At 38.4% G+C, this 18,499-nt stretch overlaps 1 protein-coding gene across 1 annotated transcript in view; it reads left to right on the top strand.

Annotated features, from left to right (window-relative positions):
- Positions 1 to 18,499, top strand: part of BARD1 (BRCA1 associated RING domain 1) — a 73,373-nt gene that overhangs the window by 6,649 nt on the left and 48,225 nt on the right. Inside the window, exon 3 of the mRNA XM_008049215.2 lies at positions 9,984 to 10,966. Within this exon, the coding sequence (XP_008047406.1) occupies positions 10,052 to 10,966 (915 nt within the window). The 5' untranslated portion in view covers positions 9,984 to 10,051. The remainder of the gene's footprint in view (positions 1 to 9,983; positions 10,967 to 18,499) is intronic.

Here is an 18,499-nt window from a genome sequence, read left to right as displayed (position 1 = left end):
ACTCACCTCGGCCTCCCAAAGTGCTGGGATTACAGGCTGAGCCACCAAGCCCGGCCGAGGTCCATATTTTTAAGTAGAATTTATAGTCTGCCTATAAAAATTTTCTTCATCTAGTTATCTGGAGCATTGTATTTAGACTCCATTCTTTTATGATAAAAAGTGATAAAAGCTTTACTTCTTTTCAGATATAATTATACACACATTTTAAAAAGTATTGTGCTCTTAAACCTCTTTAAGAACAAACACAGTGAGGAAAAGTTTTGCCATTAGTTCATTTGAATTCTTTGTATTCAGTGATAGTACAGACAGTGTTTATTTTCTTGTTAAAAGATTGGTGTGTGATTGGCTTTGTGCCCTCTCATAGATACCATAAATTAATGCAGGGGTTGTTAATCAAAGGTCTATGCATCTTTGGCAGTGTTCAAAATTGGGACTGCGAAGGATTGGTGAGCCTCTTGAGTTAATTGTACAGTATGAAAAATGTTCGTGTCTGTTTGAAAGTGGCCTCCGTTAGATTCTTAAAAGTATGTGATCTGTCAGGATTATTGGCCACGCACTGGAAATTTGAGGTTCTACTTTGAGATTTGTGGCTGTCTTAATATTTTGATTTGATTCTTCTCTGGTTGTTGTATAGTAATGTATTCATTTGCTAGAGCTGCTGTAACAAAGTATCACAAACTTGGTGGTTTAAATCAGGGGTCCCCAACCCCTGGGCCACCAGTTAGTGGCCTGCTAGGAGCTGGGCCACACAGCAGAAGGTGAGTGGCGGGCAAGTGAGTGAAGCTTCGTCTGTATTTATAGCCACTTCCCATCACAGCATTAGATTAGGAGCTTGAACCCTATTGTGAACTGTGCGTGCGAGGGATCTAGGTTGTGCACTACTTGTGAGAGTCTAATGCCCGATGATCTGAGGCAGTGATGCTGGTGCTGGGAGTGGCTGCAAATGAGGTTTGACTGCACAGAGACCATAATAAATCATGCTTGCAGACTCACATCAAAACCCTATCAGTGAGTGGCGAGTGAGTTAGTTGATGGTCTTGTACAGCTGTATCTGGTGGCAGACTTGAAGTTGGAATCCAACACTTATTTTAGTCCATGCATGGTCTGCCTATTAGTTTATCACGTCTGTCTGTGCCTCTTTCCCACACTGTGCAGTTACCTGTCTCAGTCACAGGTTTGGTGAGCCCACAAGCTAACTCCAGCCAAAATGAGTAAAAAAAAAAAAATGTCACTGGAGAGCTTCTTTGAAAAGGAGGAGAGACTCAATGATGAGACAGCAGAAGACTCGAAGACTACCAACAAAAAGAAAGCTGCATTTAAAAGAAAATACCAAGAGTCCAACTTAAATTATAGGTTCATTGATTGGCACAGGTGATTCATGTTCTCCAAGCCCGCTTTGTATAATATGTGATGACCGACTATGCAACGACGCCATGAAACCTTCAAAACTGCTTCACCACACGGAGACCAAGCACCCCGCATTAAAAGACAAGCCTTTGAGTTTTTCAAAAGAAAAACAAGTGGACATTAAGAACAGAAGCAATTAATGAAGGCCATCACTTCATCAAATGTATCTGCACTGAGCACATCATTTTGTGGCTAACCCCATTGCTAAAGCTAAGAAGTCCTTTACAGTTGGTGAAGAGTTGCTCCTGCCTGCTGCTAAGGTCATTTGTTTTGATCTTCTAGGGGAGGCTTCAGTTCAAAAAGTGGCATGTAACTGGCCCTGTAACTAGAGAAATTGATGAAATAGCAGAGGATATTGAGGTACGATTGTTAGAGGGGATTAATGAGTCATGGTATGCAATCCAGGTTGACGATTCTACCGATGTTGACAACAAGGCAACAAAGCTTGTTTTTGTGCAATATATTTTTCAGGAGGGTGTGCATGGGGATATGTTGTGTGCACTTTTATTGCCAGCCAATGCCTTAGCTGCAGAACTGTTCAAGTATTTGAATGATTACATATCAGAAAAACTGAATTGGTCGTTTTGTGTCAGTAAATGCACAGACGGAGCAGCTGCCATGACTGGACGGCTTTCTGGTTTCACTATTAGGGTTAAAGAAGTCACTTCTGAATGTGAGTCTATGCACCGTGTCATCCATAGAGAAATACTGGCTAGCTGAAAAATGTCACCTGAGCCTAACAATGTTTTGCAGGATGTGATTAAAATTATCAACCATATTAAAGTACATGTCTGTTCGTGCAACTCTGTGAGGAGATGGATGCAGAGCACACACACGTCTTACACGTGGAATTGAGATGGCTTTCTAAAGGTAGATCATAGCCGGACTCGGTGGCTCAGCCTGTAATCCCACGCCTTTGGGAGGCTGAGGTGAGTGGATTGCCTGAGCCCGCGGGTTCGAGACCCGCCTGGGCAGCGAGACCTCATCTCTACAATAAATCAAAAAATCAGCCAGGCATGGTAGCGCATGCCTGTAATTCCGGCTGCTTGGAAGACTGAGGCGGAAGGATCGCCGGAGCCCAGCAGGTCGAGGCTGCGGTGGCCAGGAGTGGCCACTGCACTCCAGTCTGGGTGACAGAGTGAGACTCCAACTCAAAAAATAAAAAAAAAATAAAAATAAAAATAAAGGTAGATCATGGTCCAGAGTTTTTAACTTACGAGAGCGGCTCCAGAGCTCTCTTTTAGCAAAACAGTCACCACTGGCAGCACATTTCAGTGACAAGAATGGGTTGCAAATCTTGCTTACTCATGCAACATCCTCGACCTGCTCAACGAAGTCAGGGGAAAACGACAACTGTGTTCAAGTCGGCAGATAAAGTGACTCCATTCGAAGCCAAACTGGAATTGTGGGGTGATGAGTCAATGTTGGAATTTTTGACATGTTTCAAACGTTAGCAGAGATTTTGAAAAAGACTGAACCAGGGCCTTTTTTCCCCCAGCTGGTACATGGTCACCTGTCTCAACTTTTAAAAGAGTTTCGGCATTACTTCCCAACTCCAAAAGACCCCCAAACTGGGAAGGAATGGATCCACCACTAACTTGTGAATAAGCCAGGTGGATCGACTTTGTCTTTGCTAGAAGAGGATCAACTGCTTGAGATTGCAAATGACAGTGGCCTTTAAAAGTATGTTTGAGACAACTTCAAATCTTCATATATTCTGGATTAAAGTCAAGGCAGAATATCCTGAGATTGCCACAGAAGCACTGAAAAACCTGCTTCCACTTCCAATATCCTATCTTTGTGAAGCAGGGTTTTCTGCAGTAATAGCAACCAACACGAGATTGGGGAGTAGACTAAACATAAGCAACACACTTTGGGTGTCTCTGTCTCCCATCACCCCCAGATGGGACTGTCTAGTTGCAGGAAAACAAGCTCAGGGCTGCCACTAATTCTGCATTATGGTGAGCTATATAGTTATTTTTATTATATATTGCAATGTAATAATAATAGAAATAAAGTACACAGTAAATGTAATGTACTTGAATCATCCCGGAACCAATTCACCTCCCCCACGTCTATGGAAAAATTGTCTTCCACGAAACTGGTCCCGTATGCCAAAAAGGTTGGGAACTGCTGGCTTCGATAATAGACATTTACTGCTCACAGTTCTGGAAACTGCCTGAGATCAAAGCATGGGCAGCATTTGTTCCCTCTAGAGGTATGTGAGAGAGAGTCTGCATTTGCCCATTGTCCTTGGCTTGTAGATGGCCATCTTTATGTTCACATGGTATTTGCCTTGTGTGTTTGTCAGATTTTGCCTTTTAAAAGGACACCAATCATATTGCATTAGAGGCCCACTCTACTCCATTATAGCATTATCTTAATTAATTACTCTGTAGTGATCCTTTCTAATAAGGTCACATTATGAGTTATGAATTTGGGTGGGGGAGAGACACGATTTAACCCATAACAAGCAATGTGACATTTTAAATGGTGATAAGGGGGAAGGAGGGTAACCCTTGATGAGTTGATTGCTGTCAGTTATGGCATACTGTGGGGTGCAAAGAATAAGACGGACTTTTTTCCAGAACTTTTCCTCTAGTTAGTGATGTTTGAATCATTAGGATAGTTTTCATATTTGGGAAACCATGGAATATGAAATGCCTTTATATTTCATTATTAGAGAAGATACTTAGGCAAATTGCGTTTAGAAAAGTTTCTGGGGAGCGGGGACCTGAAGCCTTTTAGAATGCTGTTGTCTTCCTTAGCTAGGTAGAGTTGGAGACTGGAGAGAGAATTACAGTGATTCATTTTCCAAAGGCCATTTTGTGTTTGTTTTCCTTGTTACGGTGAGTCACAATTACTTCGGTCCTTACCAGACTTAAGCACTGCTGTCTAGCATTGCTTATGTTAAGATGAATTGAAATCTCACTATTTAGATAACACATAATCAGAATTTTAGGAACTGGAAGGTCATCTTTAACACCCTTATTCTATAGGTGAGAAAATTGAGGAGCCAGGTTACACAGGGTAGTCATGTTGTGAGTTTCTTGTTGGCTTTTCATTTAGCACATTGTTTTTGTTAGAAGTGTAGGTATTTGTTCAATTGCGTTGGATAAAAACTGGCAATATTAACACAAATTTATATCCTGAAGATGAAACTTAATTAGAATAATTCTATTTATTTATTTATTTAATTACTTACTTATTTATTTGAGTTGGAGTCTCACTCCGTCACCCAGGCTGGAGTGCAGTGGCATGCTCACGGTCACTGCATTTATTTATTTGTTTGCTTATTTGTTTGAGTTGGAGTCTCACTCTGTCACCCAGACTGGAGTGCAGTGGGATGCTCACGGCCACCGCATTTATTTATTTATTTGAGTTGGCATCCTCACAGCCACTGCAGCCTTGACCTGCTGGACTCAGGCCTCAGCCTTCCAAGTAGCTGGAACTACAGGTGCACGCGCTACCATGCCTGGCTAATTTTTTGATTCACTGTAGAGATGAGGTTTCGCCAGGTGTTCCAGGCTGGTCTTGAACCCCTGGACTCAAGCAATCCTCTCACTTCAGCCTCCCAAAGTGCTGGGATTATAGGTTTGAGCCACCGCACCTGGCCTATTAAAATAATTCTAAAACACATTCTTAGAGTTTTGTTAAAATTATTTATTTTGTAATGGTTACATCCTCCTTTGCTACCTTGATAGTAAATGGCAGTGCATCTAGAGTATAGAAGTGTACTGACTAGTACACTTCTATCCAAATTTGTAATTTCCATGGTGCAAAACAAAGCTTTTCTATTTTAATGTAAGTTGTATTATCGCCAACTTTTTTTCGAAAAGTTTTCCAAAAACAAACTAGCCTTGAAGGATCATTTGAAATTTTTTTCTGGGACTTTTCTTCTTGTGTCTTTATGGTTTATCTACTTAATATATTTTATACAGTACCTTTGAGTTAGTTTATTATCAAGTAGGTACTTCTAAAACTACAGTGGCATAAGGTGAACTATGTTAATATGTAGAAGGAACCGACAGTTGGTGACAAATGGCGGTTGATCCTTTTTATAATAAGGAGATTGGAAAATGATCTCCTTATAAGATAAGGGTATTAGGTTAAGTGACCCCTAATGTCTAGCTCCAAAATTGTGTGTTCTGTTAAATGGTCCTGTGTTGATGACGATAAATTAAGTGGAATGGTTGAACATCTCTCACATTTTTTCTTTTTTTTTAAAACCCCGTAGTTCACAATTTATCTTTCAAATGAACCTTGTTACTTGCATTTACTATAAAATATAGAATTACTATAATTAAGGTGGGTAATTAGGAAGAACTTGCCAAATCATGGACATAGCATGTGGTATACTGGAGATAAATTGGCCTGATTTATAGTAATACTTTCTAAAATGAGTTTCTGAATACTTGAGCAGATTTTTCTTGATTTGGTATACTTTAAAGAGAAGATTGTTAAATTTTACCGACAACCATTTATGGATAATTTTACCTTATTCTTTAAAACATCATCTTCTTTCTGCTAATGGAGTTAAACTTAAAAATTTTTCTTGTTTCTTGGACCCCATCATATTAAATTAGACCCTGCAGGTGCTGGTCAGGTTTTGTGAAACATATTGGTGTTGGTGACATTTAAAAAATACTTTGATTACGCTTTTATAACACCACAATTTCTGTTTTCTGGTTTAGAGAATGATGCCGGTCTTTCTGTATGTGGTGTTTCATATATGCTATGACTTTTTAAATAATAGATGAAGATGAGTGTTTGAATAGCTGTGTTGCTGTTGTTTTTTAAAGTAGAACTAAATACTTCTTAACTTAGAAAATAATCATTCTTCAGTGAAGGCGTTAATGTTGCACAGATGGTAGCAAAGTACTTTCCTTTGATTTTTAATAAGGGACTAGTTTGTCAAAGAGATTTCTCAACTTCTGTTGTGAAACCTATAATAGGGAATAATGTGAAAGGCATACAATATACATCATTATAATCCTTTGATGTAGATTAATGATAGCTAACTCAACATTTTCTAATTGCCTCTCTTTTCTATAGTTTATGATTAATTTAAGAAAAAAATTGGCCAAGCAGCTTCTTAGTAACATGTGCATCTCTGTTCTCTATATTTCGGTGTATTCTGAAATACTTAAATTCAGAGAATAGAATTCCTTTAAATGCTATCATTAAGAAATTTACTGTGTAGAGGAAGGACCAGTATTTTTCTTCATGGAATGGGTATGATGATTTATCACACTGAGAAGCATTCACCCGTTAAAAACTGTCGTAGTTGTTAATAGTATAATTTATATTCCAGCAGTAGTGTTGTTTTTGCTTTTTACATTTTTATCTTAGATATACTACATAAAAATCAGAATGTACAATCATGCTGTTGTGACCCTTGCTTGGTAATGTCTAGAAACATAAAATCTTCTTGAGTAAAGTTATTATTACTGGATGAGTAGTAAAATTGTGTACCTACCAATTACATGAATATGTCACTCTCTTCATTTATTCCTTTATAAGTTAGAAAATGTGTACACTTGAGTGTAAACTTTGTTGTCTTTTTAGATTTGGGTTTTTTTTAAAGTTGGTTGAAAGTATTACTTCTGCATACAAGCCCCGTTTTCCTCTTAATGCTCGGTTCTGCATTTTTAAGGTTTTACATTGAGAACCTCAGGATTTGACTTAGTTTTCATTGCAAATGTCATCATCTATGTAAAATAAATTTTAAAAAACTCAAATACAAGTTTTTACAGACTACTCGAGGATTAACCTTTAAGTTTTTGTAGTCCTGCATCTTTCTTAAAAAGTAACCCTGGTAACATTTCATTTTGACCTTTCCTCTAGACTTGAGATTTTATCAGAAATGGCTTGGTTTTGAAATCTGCTTATCACTGCAAAGAAAATACCTCGTTGAATGTAGATGTAAAATCTCTGTGTGAATGGATACCGCATTCTGATGTTTTGATTTCCAAAATCCTGTCTTAATAACACTCTGTAGAGCAGGTGATGTTCAGTTATGACATAAAAAGGCGAACGTAGGAGGGTCTGCCTTTACTCAGATATACACTCCTGCTTCCAGCTAAGATGATCGATTTGCTGCCTTTTCATTCTAATGCTTTCATTTCACCAGGAGGAAGTGGTGGCTACTCTTTGGAGCAGAACTCTTAACAGAATTATTTTGCTAGGCAGTTATATCTGAAGTGTGTAGAGTTAACTACTGATTATTTTCAAAACCCACTGTTTCCCATTTCTTCTTACCTGTTTCAGGTGCTGTCTTTTCCCTGGTAGATATATTTATAAAGTTAGGACTTCCGTACTCAAGAAATAATAAGGTGAAAGAATAGGCAGAAGAAGCAACTTTAAGCTTTAGAGAATTGAGATTTTAGTTAACGTATCTTCTGGTGTATTAACAATTTTAAGCTGATAAAATCATAAAACAGTGTTCTGTGTGAATGCAGAAAGACTAGAAAGAAGTAAAAAAAAATTGATAACATGCTTTTCTCTTGCTAATAGACATGAGAATATTGAAAATAAATTTATTTCCCAAAACAGTAAGAAAAGTAGAATTAAAGTTTTGTATCTCTTAAGTATTAAAAGTTTTCAAGAATAAGCATCATTTGAAGATTATATTGAACACCTTAATACCATCAGACATTGACTTCCTGTATGGTGGCTGCTGTTAGTCCACGGGAATCAGGTGGACTAGTGACCACTTGTTTTCTTCTAAAAGTTCTTTATGTTTAGAACACTGTTCCAGCAACATTTTTCTTTGGCTTTAAAAAAAAAAAAATTTTTGATTTGGAGTCTCTCTCTGTTGCCCAGGCTGGAGTGCAGTGGCATGCTCACAGCCACCACAGCCTCAGCCTTCCAAGCAGCTGGAACTACAGGCACATCCTACCACGCCCTGGTGATTTCTTGATTTATTTTAGAGGCGAGGTCTCACCAAGTTGCCTAGGCTGGTCTCAAACCCTGGACTCAGGTAATCCTCTCACCTCTGTCTCCCAAAGTGCTAGGATTACAGGCGTGAGCCACCGCACCTGGCCTTCTTTGGCTTTATAATGTAAGAAAGGTTTTACGTGGAGTTCTTTCAGAATGAGGAGTGACTTCTCAGGAGGAAAACAATTTAGGTCATTTTCCTTTTCTTTTTTTGTACCAGAAAAAAATAAAACATTTTCCGAGTGGCCTAGTTGATCAGAGGGCATTGTCTATGTTACTTTAGAGAATGTATATCAGTTGGTGTGAAATCGCTTGCTAATCTTTTTTTTTTTTTTTTCCAGTTTTCCTGCCTTTCCTGTGGTCTTTTGGTTTTTGTACTTGAAACGACCTCTTGATCCTCCAGTTTGTGTGGAGGGATAGTGCACCTGGTTAGAAATTAGGAGTCTCCTTCTGTCTGCCCCATCTATCTTTTCCTTTTAACTTTAGTTCCTCATTTTTAACGTGAGAGAATTGGACTAGAAGAACTCTGATTTTTTTCTTCTGGGTCATGAATGTGGTGTATTTCTCCATTTGTGCAGAACTTCTTTCATAAGTGTTTTTCAATTTTCAGCAGACAGAACCTGTACATATTTCATTAAATTTATATTTAAGTATTTTATGTTTGGGGGGAAGTACTCTTATACATAGTGTTTTTAACTTCCAGTTTACATTTGTTTGTAGCTAATTTATAGAAATATATTTGAAATTGAATTTGGTGTATTGACCTTTTGATCTATGACCTTGCCTGAGTCACTTTTCAGTTTTAGTAACTGAAGAAAATTTTTTTGAGTTATTGTACATAATCAAGTCCTCTGTGAATAGATACAGTTTTATACCTTCCATTCCAGTCTGTATACCTTTTGTGTATTTTTCTTACCTTGTTATGCTGGCTAGGACTTCCGATATGATGTTGACTAGGAGTGGTGAGAGCAGACGTCTTTGCCTTGTTCCTGATAAGAGGAACAAGATCTAGTTCCAGTCTTTCACTAGCAAACACGATACTAGCCATGTGAATTTTTGTGCATGCCCTTCATCAACTTGAGGATGTTCCTTCAATTTCAGATTTGCTGAGTCTTTTAAAAAAATGAATTTGTCAAATGTTTTTTTCTGTATCTGTAAAGATCGCATGGTTTCCCTTTAGGTGGCTGATATATTTAATTATAGTGATTGATTTTCAAATGTCTTTTAAAAAATTAAGCACCAGTGAATAAGTCTGCTTATTAAATCCTATATGTTCCTTTCTCTTTTTTTTTCTTTGTTTTTGAGTATCATTTTTCTCCATAGCTCTTACCACCATTTGATATACTTTGGATTTTACTTATTTGTATATCCTATCTGCTCTCAGTGGGATATAAGATCCGTTCTCTGCTATATCTCTAGTCTCTAGAACATTGTCTGGCACAAAGTAGGATTCAGCAAATATTTGCTGAATGAGTGAATATCTGTTTGCTCTCAAAGAGTTTGTACTCTAGCTCCTGAGAAAGTGGTACACAAATAAAAAGTAGTATATTTTAGGAGAACTATGAACAAAATTCTTTGGAGATTCAAGGTGGGTGAGATTAAATTCATGTAACATTTATTTTCTTGTTTTCTATTAGATTTGAAAGAAGATACACCAAGAACACGTTTATTTAATAATGCAACCAATAAGAAGAATTCAATAAAAATGTGGTTTAGTCCTCGAAGGAAGAAGTTCAGATATATCGTGAGTAAAGTTTCAGTGCAAACCCGACCTCAAATAATAAAAGATGTGAAGGCTCAGCAGGCCTCAACATATGAATTTGTTTCCTCAAGTCCTTTAGTAGACGTGACTGAGAGGCCTAGAAAAGCTTCTACAAGATCTGGAAAAGAGCAAAAAAAGAAATCTCTCGCTTCCGCAAAATTTGGAAAAAAGCAAAACAAGACAACTTTAGCTGAAATTAACCAGAAATGGAATTCAGAAGTAGAAGATGGTGAACTTAACTCCAAAGAGGAATCTAAGGAAACGCTAGTATCCTTCTGTAGCCAACCATCTGTTATCATCAGTCCTCAGAAAAATGGTGAGATAGACTTGCTAGCAAGTGGCTCCGTGAAGGAATCTGAAAGTTATGGAAGTTTAACTGAAATCTCTTTACCATTGGCTGAGCTGATAGAGTCTCCAGACACTGACAGCAGGAATGAAGTAGTGACCCCTGAGGAGGACCGCAAAAGTGATCTTGTAGCTGAGGAGTCTTTGTCATTAGGACATAGTGGGAAATGGCGTTGCAACGGACTTTCCAGTCCCATTGCTAAGAAGCGTAGGAACAGCACCCGTGGAGATTTGGTTAAGCAAGCAGTGCTCGCAGAAAACACACCATTCCCTAGCTGTTCTTCACCCGCTGCAAGCAAACTTACAATTTGCAACACATTAAAGAGGACAAGCAGTAAAATCTCAGATGAAGTTATTAGCCTTTCACCAGGTACACCACCTTCTGCACTGAATAGTTCAAGTCACAGATGGATGACGTCTAGCTCTTCGGCAACAAAGCCGTCGCCCGGTAAACGTATGGCTGTGAAAAGGAATCATAGAGGAGAGACTTTGCTCCATATTGCTTCCATTAAGGTACGATGCCTACTCTGAAACACAGTCTTGGAATGAGCCCAACTGTAACGCGATTTTCTTTGGGGAGGGGTGGATATGAAAAATGACAAAACTAGGATAATTAACCCACCACAGACATGATACTTTTTCGAATCAGAGAAGCAAAATTCACAACGACTGTGCCTCTATCTCTGTTAGACCAGTGGCTGTGGGTCTGGGATGCATAGTCTTGTAGGAAAGAAACAGTATTCGATATTTGAATATTTCAGCTTCTACTTTGTCAGGTGCTTCTGCTTTTGTCTGTTTTGTTGTTCAGTTTCCATCATTTTGTTTACCTATGTTTTCTAAGTGAATATAGGCAGTTGCTAAGTTAGTGCTGGCAGCATATTTTTACCTAGCAAAAGCAGTAGGGGCTGTCTTAGGGGTCAGCCTTCTGGCACTGCCAGAATTTGGAAGGTTGAAAGAAGTGGTCTGTACATGTCTTCAAAGACCTGGACATTTGATTATCAGAAATGGCTCCTGCAGGTCACCACAAAGGAGCTGCGCTGTGCGCCACAGTCAGCCTTCCCTTTTACTGGCCCTTTCATTGAAATTAATTCTCTTTAATTATTGCTTCAACACCTGGGATGTGGCAGTGTTGTTTTTTGGAACCTAGCCCATTTTCCAAACACTTGCAGTGGTTAACCTTTGAAATTGAGACAAGTACTGTATATGAAACGGAGCAGTAAGCACCACAGCTTTGCAGACTTTTCTCTGTGATTTCATATATGTGTTATGAAAATATGATACAGTAGACCTCAGTACTAAATTAAGATAGCTTTTATGTGCTGTCAGTGACTTTGCATGGTACATTCATCCGGGAAATACTTGGGCCTTTCGGATGGATAGAGAACTTTGGGAAGTCTGGAAGGAACCCCTGGGAGAGCTCAAACATTAGAATGGTGGGCAACATAAAACAGTTGGGAAAAGCATGGGTAGACATTGAGTGTGGTACAAAGATTCCTGTATTTTTGTGTGAAGAAGGGGAAAAGCACAAAATGAACTTCTTATGACTGTTGGTGTATTTTTTTCCTTGCTTTTTTCCAAATTAATGTAGAATATAGTTGATCCTCTGTAGGGTTCTGCATTGATGAATTCAGCCAATTGTGGATCAAAAATATTCAGGAAAAAAATAACAATTTGTTTTAGGCATTACAAATAATCTAGCGATGATTTAAACCGTGGTCCCCAATGCTTTTGGCATCAGGGACTGATTTTGTGGAAGATCAGTTTCTGATGCCAAGAAGGGGCTGAAACCTGTAACATGACCACATGCTAGGGATCATGTATCCTTTAGACAGTTTAAATGTTTGGAGTTGATTCTGGTTTGATTTTAGTTTGATCCCTATAAAACATGATCTATGAAATCAGACTATTTTCTTGTCATCTCGTTATGTATCTGCATATTATGGCATATATGCTATTATAATTGTAACTTATAATGTTATTAATGCTTCATAGACATAAGTAGCTAGCATAATTATTTTTTGTTCTTTTTAAACTAAAACATAAGAATTTCTACATTTTGCTTTTTGAGAATTTGCACACTGTCAGAGAAGCTTTCACTTTTACTGGTAGATAATTTTTCTTCTATCTATAAGAATAGTTCATTAATAAGGATCCCTAGGACTTAGAGTCTAGTCCAGGGTCTGATAAACTCTTTTATTTTGAGACAGGGTCTTGCTATGTTGCCCAAGCTGGTCTCAAACTCCTGGGCTTATGCCATCCTCCTGCCTTGGCTTCCCAAAGTGCTGGAATTACAGACATGAACTATTACACTTGGTGATTAACTTTTTTTGCAGAGGGGTTGGAGTCTCACTCTGTCGCCCAGGCTGGAGTGCAGTGGCATGCTCCCAGTCACTGCAGCCTTGACCTGCTGGACCCCAGCGAGCCTTCCACCTCAGCCTTCCAAAAAATCCTTATATTTTTATAGCATAAAACTTGGTACTTCCTGTTATTTACTTTGGCTGCCTTAAAGGTCATCAAATCTAAATTTATTACACAGTTATAGCAACTCTTTTCTGGTTCTCTGTCTGCTTTTATAGTAACTTTAACTTTAGAGCCACTTTAAATCCTTTTCTGAAGTGGATGGGTATACAAAATAGAGGAATTGCAATACGTGGTTTTCTAGTACACACAGATTATTCGGTCTTGGCTGCAAATAAGAAAATTAGGATAGGAATGAAATGAAAACTATCTCTAAAAAAACAAGTCCACTGATAATTTTTCAAGCATTTGTCTGACTATTAAAAGCAAGCTGAAGTAGGGGGCATATACTCAACTCAACACATTTTTAAAAGAAGAGAACACTATTGTTAATTATGATTGAGAAAAACAATATCAATTAACTTTTCTTAAATGTAGCATAACAGAATCTGAGCACTGGTGACAATAATAGCATTTGATAATAACTACTTTCAAGGGAACCAAAACAGGTAATTCTAATTCTGGCAAGACTCTAAGTAAATTGACAATCTGACAAAACGTGTATGAAGCAAAATCGCATTATGCCACCGTTTTTTCCTGTCTTAACATTTCTTTATGGTTTTTTCCATGCTATAGACCAAGACTCACAGGCAAGCTGTAGCCTATGAATTAGCCACCTGACTTTGTATCTAAAGTTTTATTGATTTACATATTGTCTGTGGCGGCTTTTGTACTATGACAGCAGAGTTGAAAAGCTGTGATAGGGACGTCACGGCCTGCAAAGTTGAAAACGTTTACTCTAACTGTTCCTTTAAAATAGAGTTGATCTATCACGCCCAGTGGCTGTGGAAAATATATATGCCTATAATCCCAGCAAAAAGAAAAATAAGGATTTCGTGTGTGTGTGCGTGTTGTTGTTGTTGTAGTTGTTATTTTTCCCTAAAGCATATTGGTAGACTTGCAGGTTCTACAATTTCATTTGTTCTTCTCGGGTTTTAGGAGAGCATGGTTGCACTGTGCATACTTGGTGTACACACTGAGGACAGAGAACCCAGCAGTAGTTTGACTACTCTCTTGGGCTAGTTAGCTTTCCCTGCTGCACGTAGGACTTTACCTCTGCATGAATGATCTCTGAACTTGGGAACGTTATTAGTAACATTTTTTAATATCTTTCCCTCAACCTACCTCAGAATCATTGTTGGCCATAACCTTCTGTAGCTACCCCTCTAGTGGCACCTACTTATCTTTGCTTGCCCTGACCACTAGCACTAGTTTGCTAATGCTGTTGAAACCAGTCACCACAAAGTTAGTGACTTAAAACAATGCAAGATAATTTTCTTACAGTTCTGTAAGTCTGAAGACTGGTATGGGTCTCACGAGACAAATCAGTTTGTCAGCTGTTACTTTCTGGAGGCTCTCGTGAAGGATCCGTTTCCTTGTTCCTCCTCTGTGTTGTTGACAGGAACTGCTTAGTTCTTAGGCTAAGACCGAGATCCGGTTTTCTTGCTGGCTTTCAGATGAGGGCCACTCTCAGGTTCTAGAGATTGTCACATTCTTTAGTTTGTGGCCCTCTTCAAATCCAGCAACAGCAGGTCGAGTCCTTCTCACATCTCTGACTCAGTCAGGGAAGGCTCTTCTGCTTTTAAGTTACAATTAAATTGGGGCCACCTGGAAAATATGAGCAATCTTCCCATGTGAAGATACATATATTTAATCTGTTGCAAATTTCCTTTTACCATGTAAACTAATCCTCTATTAAGTCACCTTTGTTTGACAATTTGTAGATACAGGAATATCCCTTTGCCCAAGTTCTCTAGCACAAATTCTTCAAATGGCAATGATTGCTCATAATTTATGCCACAGCAATGACTTACTGTAAGATAGAACAATGGCTTGAACCTGGCATGCCATGATATATTTGTGATGCAGACATAATAGGTAATATTTTGAAGGTAACTTGCAAGGCATGGTATGCTTATAACATAACAAATGTGGTGAAGATCCCTTGGGGAGAGAGAAAAATCTCTTGTGAGGAGTCTCCTTCAGAGTTTGACTTTGTAATTGATTATACTTTAAGGCTGTCATGTTCTCCTGTGTGTGAAGTCATTATTTTGTTTCCCTCATACTAGCTTATGAGAAGGTAGCAAAGGACACAAAAGCAACGTGATATCTCTGATATTTTTAAGATTTTAATATCTAGAACATCTCTTGGAGTTAGTGACCATTTTTCTTCTGTCACCCATCACCTAAGTATGCCTCTGCTGTTGTAATACCAATAACTTCCTGTACTGTTGACTAGATTGTCAGAATTGTCTGTTAAATTACAGGCATGTCTCATTGTATTGTATGTTGCTGTATTGCTTTTTGCAGATACTGAGTTTTTCTTACAAATTGAAGGTTTGTGACAAACCTCCCTCTAGTAAATTTGTTGGCACCATTTTTCCAATAGCATGTGCTCACTTCATTTCTCCGTGTCATGTTTTAGTAATTCTCACAGCATTTCAATTTTTTTATTATTATTTTATCCGTTATGGTAATCTGAGATCTATGATCTTTGATGTTACTATTGTAATTGGGAGTGTCACGAACCCCACCTATATAATATGGTGAACTTAATTAATAAATGTGTTCTGACTTCTCCACAGGCTGGCCATTCCTTTATTTCTGTCCTTCCTTTCAGGCCTCTCTATTTATTGAGACACAGCAATATTGAAATTAGGTTAATTAATAACTCTACAATGACCTCTAAGTGTTCAAGTGAAAGGAAGAGTTACACATTTCTCATATTAAATCAAAAGCTAGAAATGATTAAATTTCGTGAGAAAGGCATGTTGAAAACTGATAAACCAAAAGCTAGGCCTCTTGTGCTAACTAGTTAGCCAAGTTGTGAAAGCAAAGGAAAAGTTCTTGAAGGAGGTTAAAAGTGCTGTTCCAGTGAATACACAAATGATGGGAAAGTGAAACCACATTATTGCTAGTATGGAGAAAGTTTTATTGGTCTGGAGAGAAGATTGAGCCAGCTACAACATTCCCTTAAGCTAGAGCCTAATCCAGAGCAAGGCCCTAATTCTCCTCCATTTCATGAAGGCTGAGAGGAGTGAGGAAGCTGCAGAAGAAAAGTCTGAAGCTAGTGGAGGTTGCTTCATGAGGCTGATGGAAAAAAAACCATCTCTGTAACATAAAAGTGCAAGGTAAAGTAGCAAGAGCTGTTGTAGAACCTGTAGCAAGTTCTCTAGAAGATCTAGTTCAATTTGCTCATGAACATGGTTACACTAAGCAAAAAATTTTCCATGCAGAGCAAACAACCTTCTGTTGGAAGAACAAGCCATCTGGGACTCTTAAAGCAAGAGAGGAGAAGCCAATGCCTGACTTCAAAGAACAAGCTGACTCTCTTGTTATAAGAGTGTAATGCAACTGGTGACTTTAAATTGAAGCCAGTGCTCATTTGCCATTCTGAAAATCCAAGGATCCTTAAGAATTATGCTAAATTGATTTGGCTTTTGCTTTTTAAATGTTAGGAACAACAAAGCCTAGATGTTATATAACATGGCTTACTCAATATTTGAAGCCTACTATTGAGACCTGCTTGTTCAGAAAAAAAAAGATTGCTTACAAGATACTACTGCTCCTTGACTGTGTGCTTGGCCACCCAAGATAGCAGGTAGATAAAGGAATTAGTGTTGGTTTCATGCCTGCTAATAAAACATTTATTCTGTAGCTCACGGACCAAGGAGTAATTTTGATTTTCAAGTCTTGTTACAGTATTTAAGAAACATTTTCTAAGGCTCTGGCTGCCATAGTGATTCTTTTGATGATGCTGGGCAAAGGAAATTGAAAACCTGGAAAAGTGTCACCATTCTAGTTGCCATAAGATCATTAGTGACTCACGGGAGGCAGAATAGCCACATTAACAGGAGTTTGGAAAAAGTTGATTTCAATTTTTATGGATGACTTTGTTTTTATTTTATTTTTTATTTTTTACTTTTTATTTTTTTGAGTTGGAGTCTCACTCTGTCACCCAGCCTGGAGTGCAGTGGCCGCTCCTGGCCACCACAGCCTTGACCTGCTGGGCTCCGGCGATCCTTCTGCCTCAGCCTTCTGTAGCTGAAACTACAGGCGCACGCTACCACGCCTGGCTAATTTTTGACTTATTGTAGAGATGAGGTCTTGCCAAGTTGCCCAGGCGGGTCTCCAACCCGTGGACTCAGGCAATTCACTCACCTTGGCCTCCCAGAGTGCTGGGATTACAGGCTGAGCCACCGAGCCTGGCCTTATTTTTTATTTTAAACATCATCAGTATTATTATTTTTTTACAGTTTTTTATTTAATTTTAAAGATGCAGAGTACAATTCAGGATTAGGTATACAAGTGAATATCACACAGGTAAAAGTTTGGCACTCCCTTTGGTTCTCACTTTCTGATTTGAGATCAGGTACCCTTACTGATGTTGTGTGTCTTCCCTCTCCATCCCCTAGCAGTTTCCCACTACTGCTAATCCCTTTCTTACAGTATTATGATAAGTATTCAGGATCTGCTTATGAGTGAAGACATGTGGTATTTAGTTCTTTGTTGCAATGATAGATCACTGAGTATTACAGACTCTAAATCCATCCAAGTTGCTGCGAAGTCTTTAATTTTGTCCTTCTTCATGGCTGTGTAATAGTCCATTGTATGTGTGAACTACTTTTTTTTATCCAGTTTACTTTTGATGGGCAGCACAGCTGGTTCCATGTTATTGCTATTGTGAATAATGCTGCAATAAACATGTGTGCAGGCATCTTTTTCGTAGAATTTGAGTTCCTCTGGGTATGTTCCCAGAAGGGGGATTGCTGGGTCATATAGAAGGTCAATTTCTAGTTCTTTTAGAAATCACCACACTGTCTTCCACAGAGGTTGAACTAGTTTGCATTCTGACTTACAGTGTAGAAGTGTTCCCTTTTCTCCACATCCTCTCCAGCATCTGTTGTTTTTTGAGTTATTGATGCTGGCCATCCTGACTGGAGTCAGGTGGTATCTCAGTATGGTTTTAATTTGCATTTCTTGGATGTCTAGTGAGGCTGAGCATTTATTCATGTATCTGTTAGCTGCTCTTCTTCTTCTTCTTCTTTTTTTTTTTTGAAAGCAGGATTTATTGAGAGGACAGAAAATCTACCACAGTGGGAAGGGACCTGAAGGGGTTGCCCTCTTGGCTGCTCTTATCTCTTCTTTCGAAGAGTCTATTCATATCTTTTGCCCACTTTTTAATAGGACTGTTTGTTTTTTTCTTTTCAGCATGTTTGTGATCCTTGTAGATCCTGGATGTTAGCCTTTGTCAGATAAACAATTGGCAAATATTTTTTTCCCATTCTGGGGCTTGTCTCCCCATTCTCTTGATGGTGTCTTTTACTTTGCAAATTTGATGAGGTCCCACTTGTCTATTTTATCTCTTATGGCATGGGCATCTGGGGTTTTGATCAGGAATTGGTTCCCTAGTCTAATTTCCATAAGGTGTCTCCTGCATTTTCAAAGGTTCTTATAGTTTGAGTTTTTACGTTTAGGTCTTTGATCCATTTAGAGTTGATTTTTGTGTATGGTGATAGATAGGGGTCC

This window comes from Carlito syrichta, unplaced genomic scaffold, assembly GCF_000164805.1.
Source record: "Carlito syrichta isolate Samal-C Ts95f unplaced genomic scaffold, Tarsius_syrichta-2.0.1 Scaffold51764, whole genome shotgun sequence".
Taxonomy (NCBI): domain Eukaryota; kingdom Metazoa; phylum Chordata; class Mammalia; order Primates; family Tarsiidae; genus Carlito; species Carlito syrichta.
The sequence above is the reverse complement of the archived record's forward strand: the minus strand, read 5'-3'. Positions and strand labels throughout refer to the sequence as shown.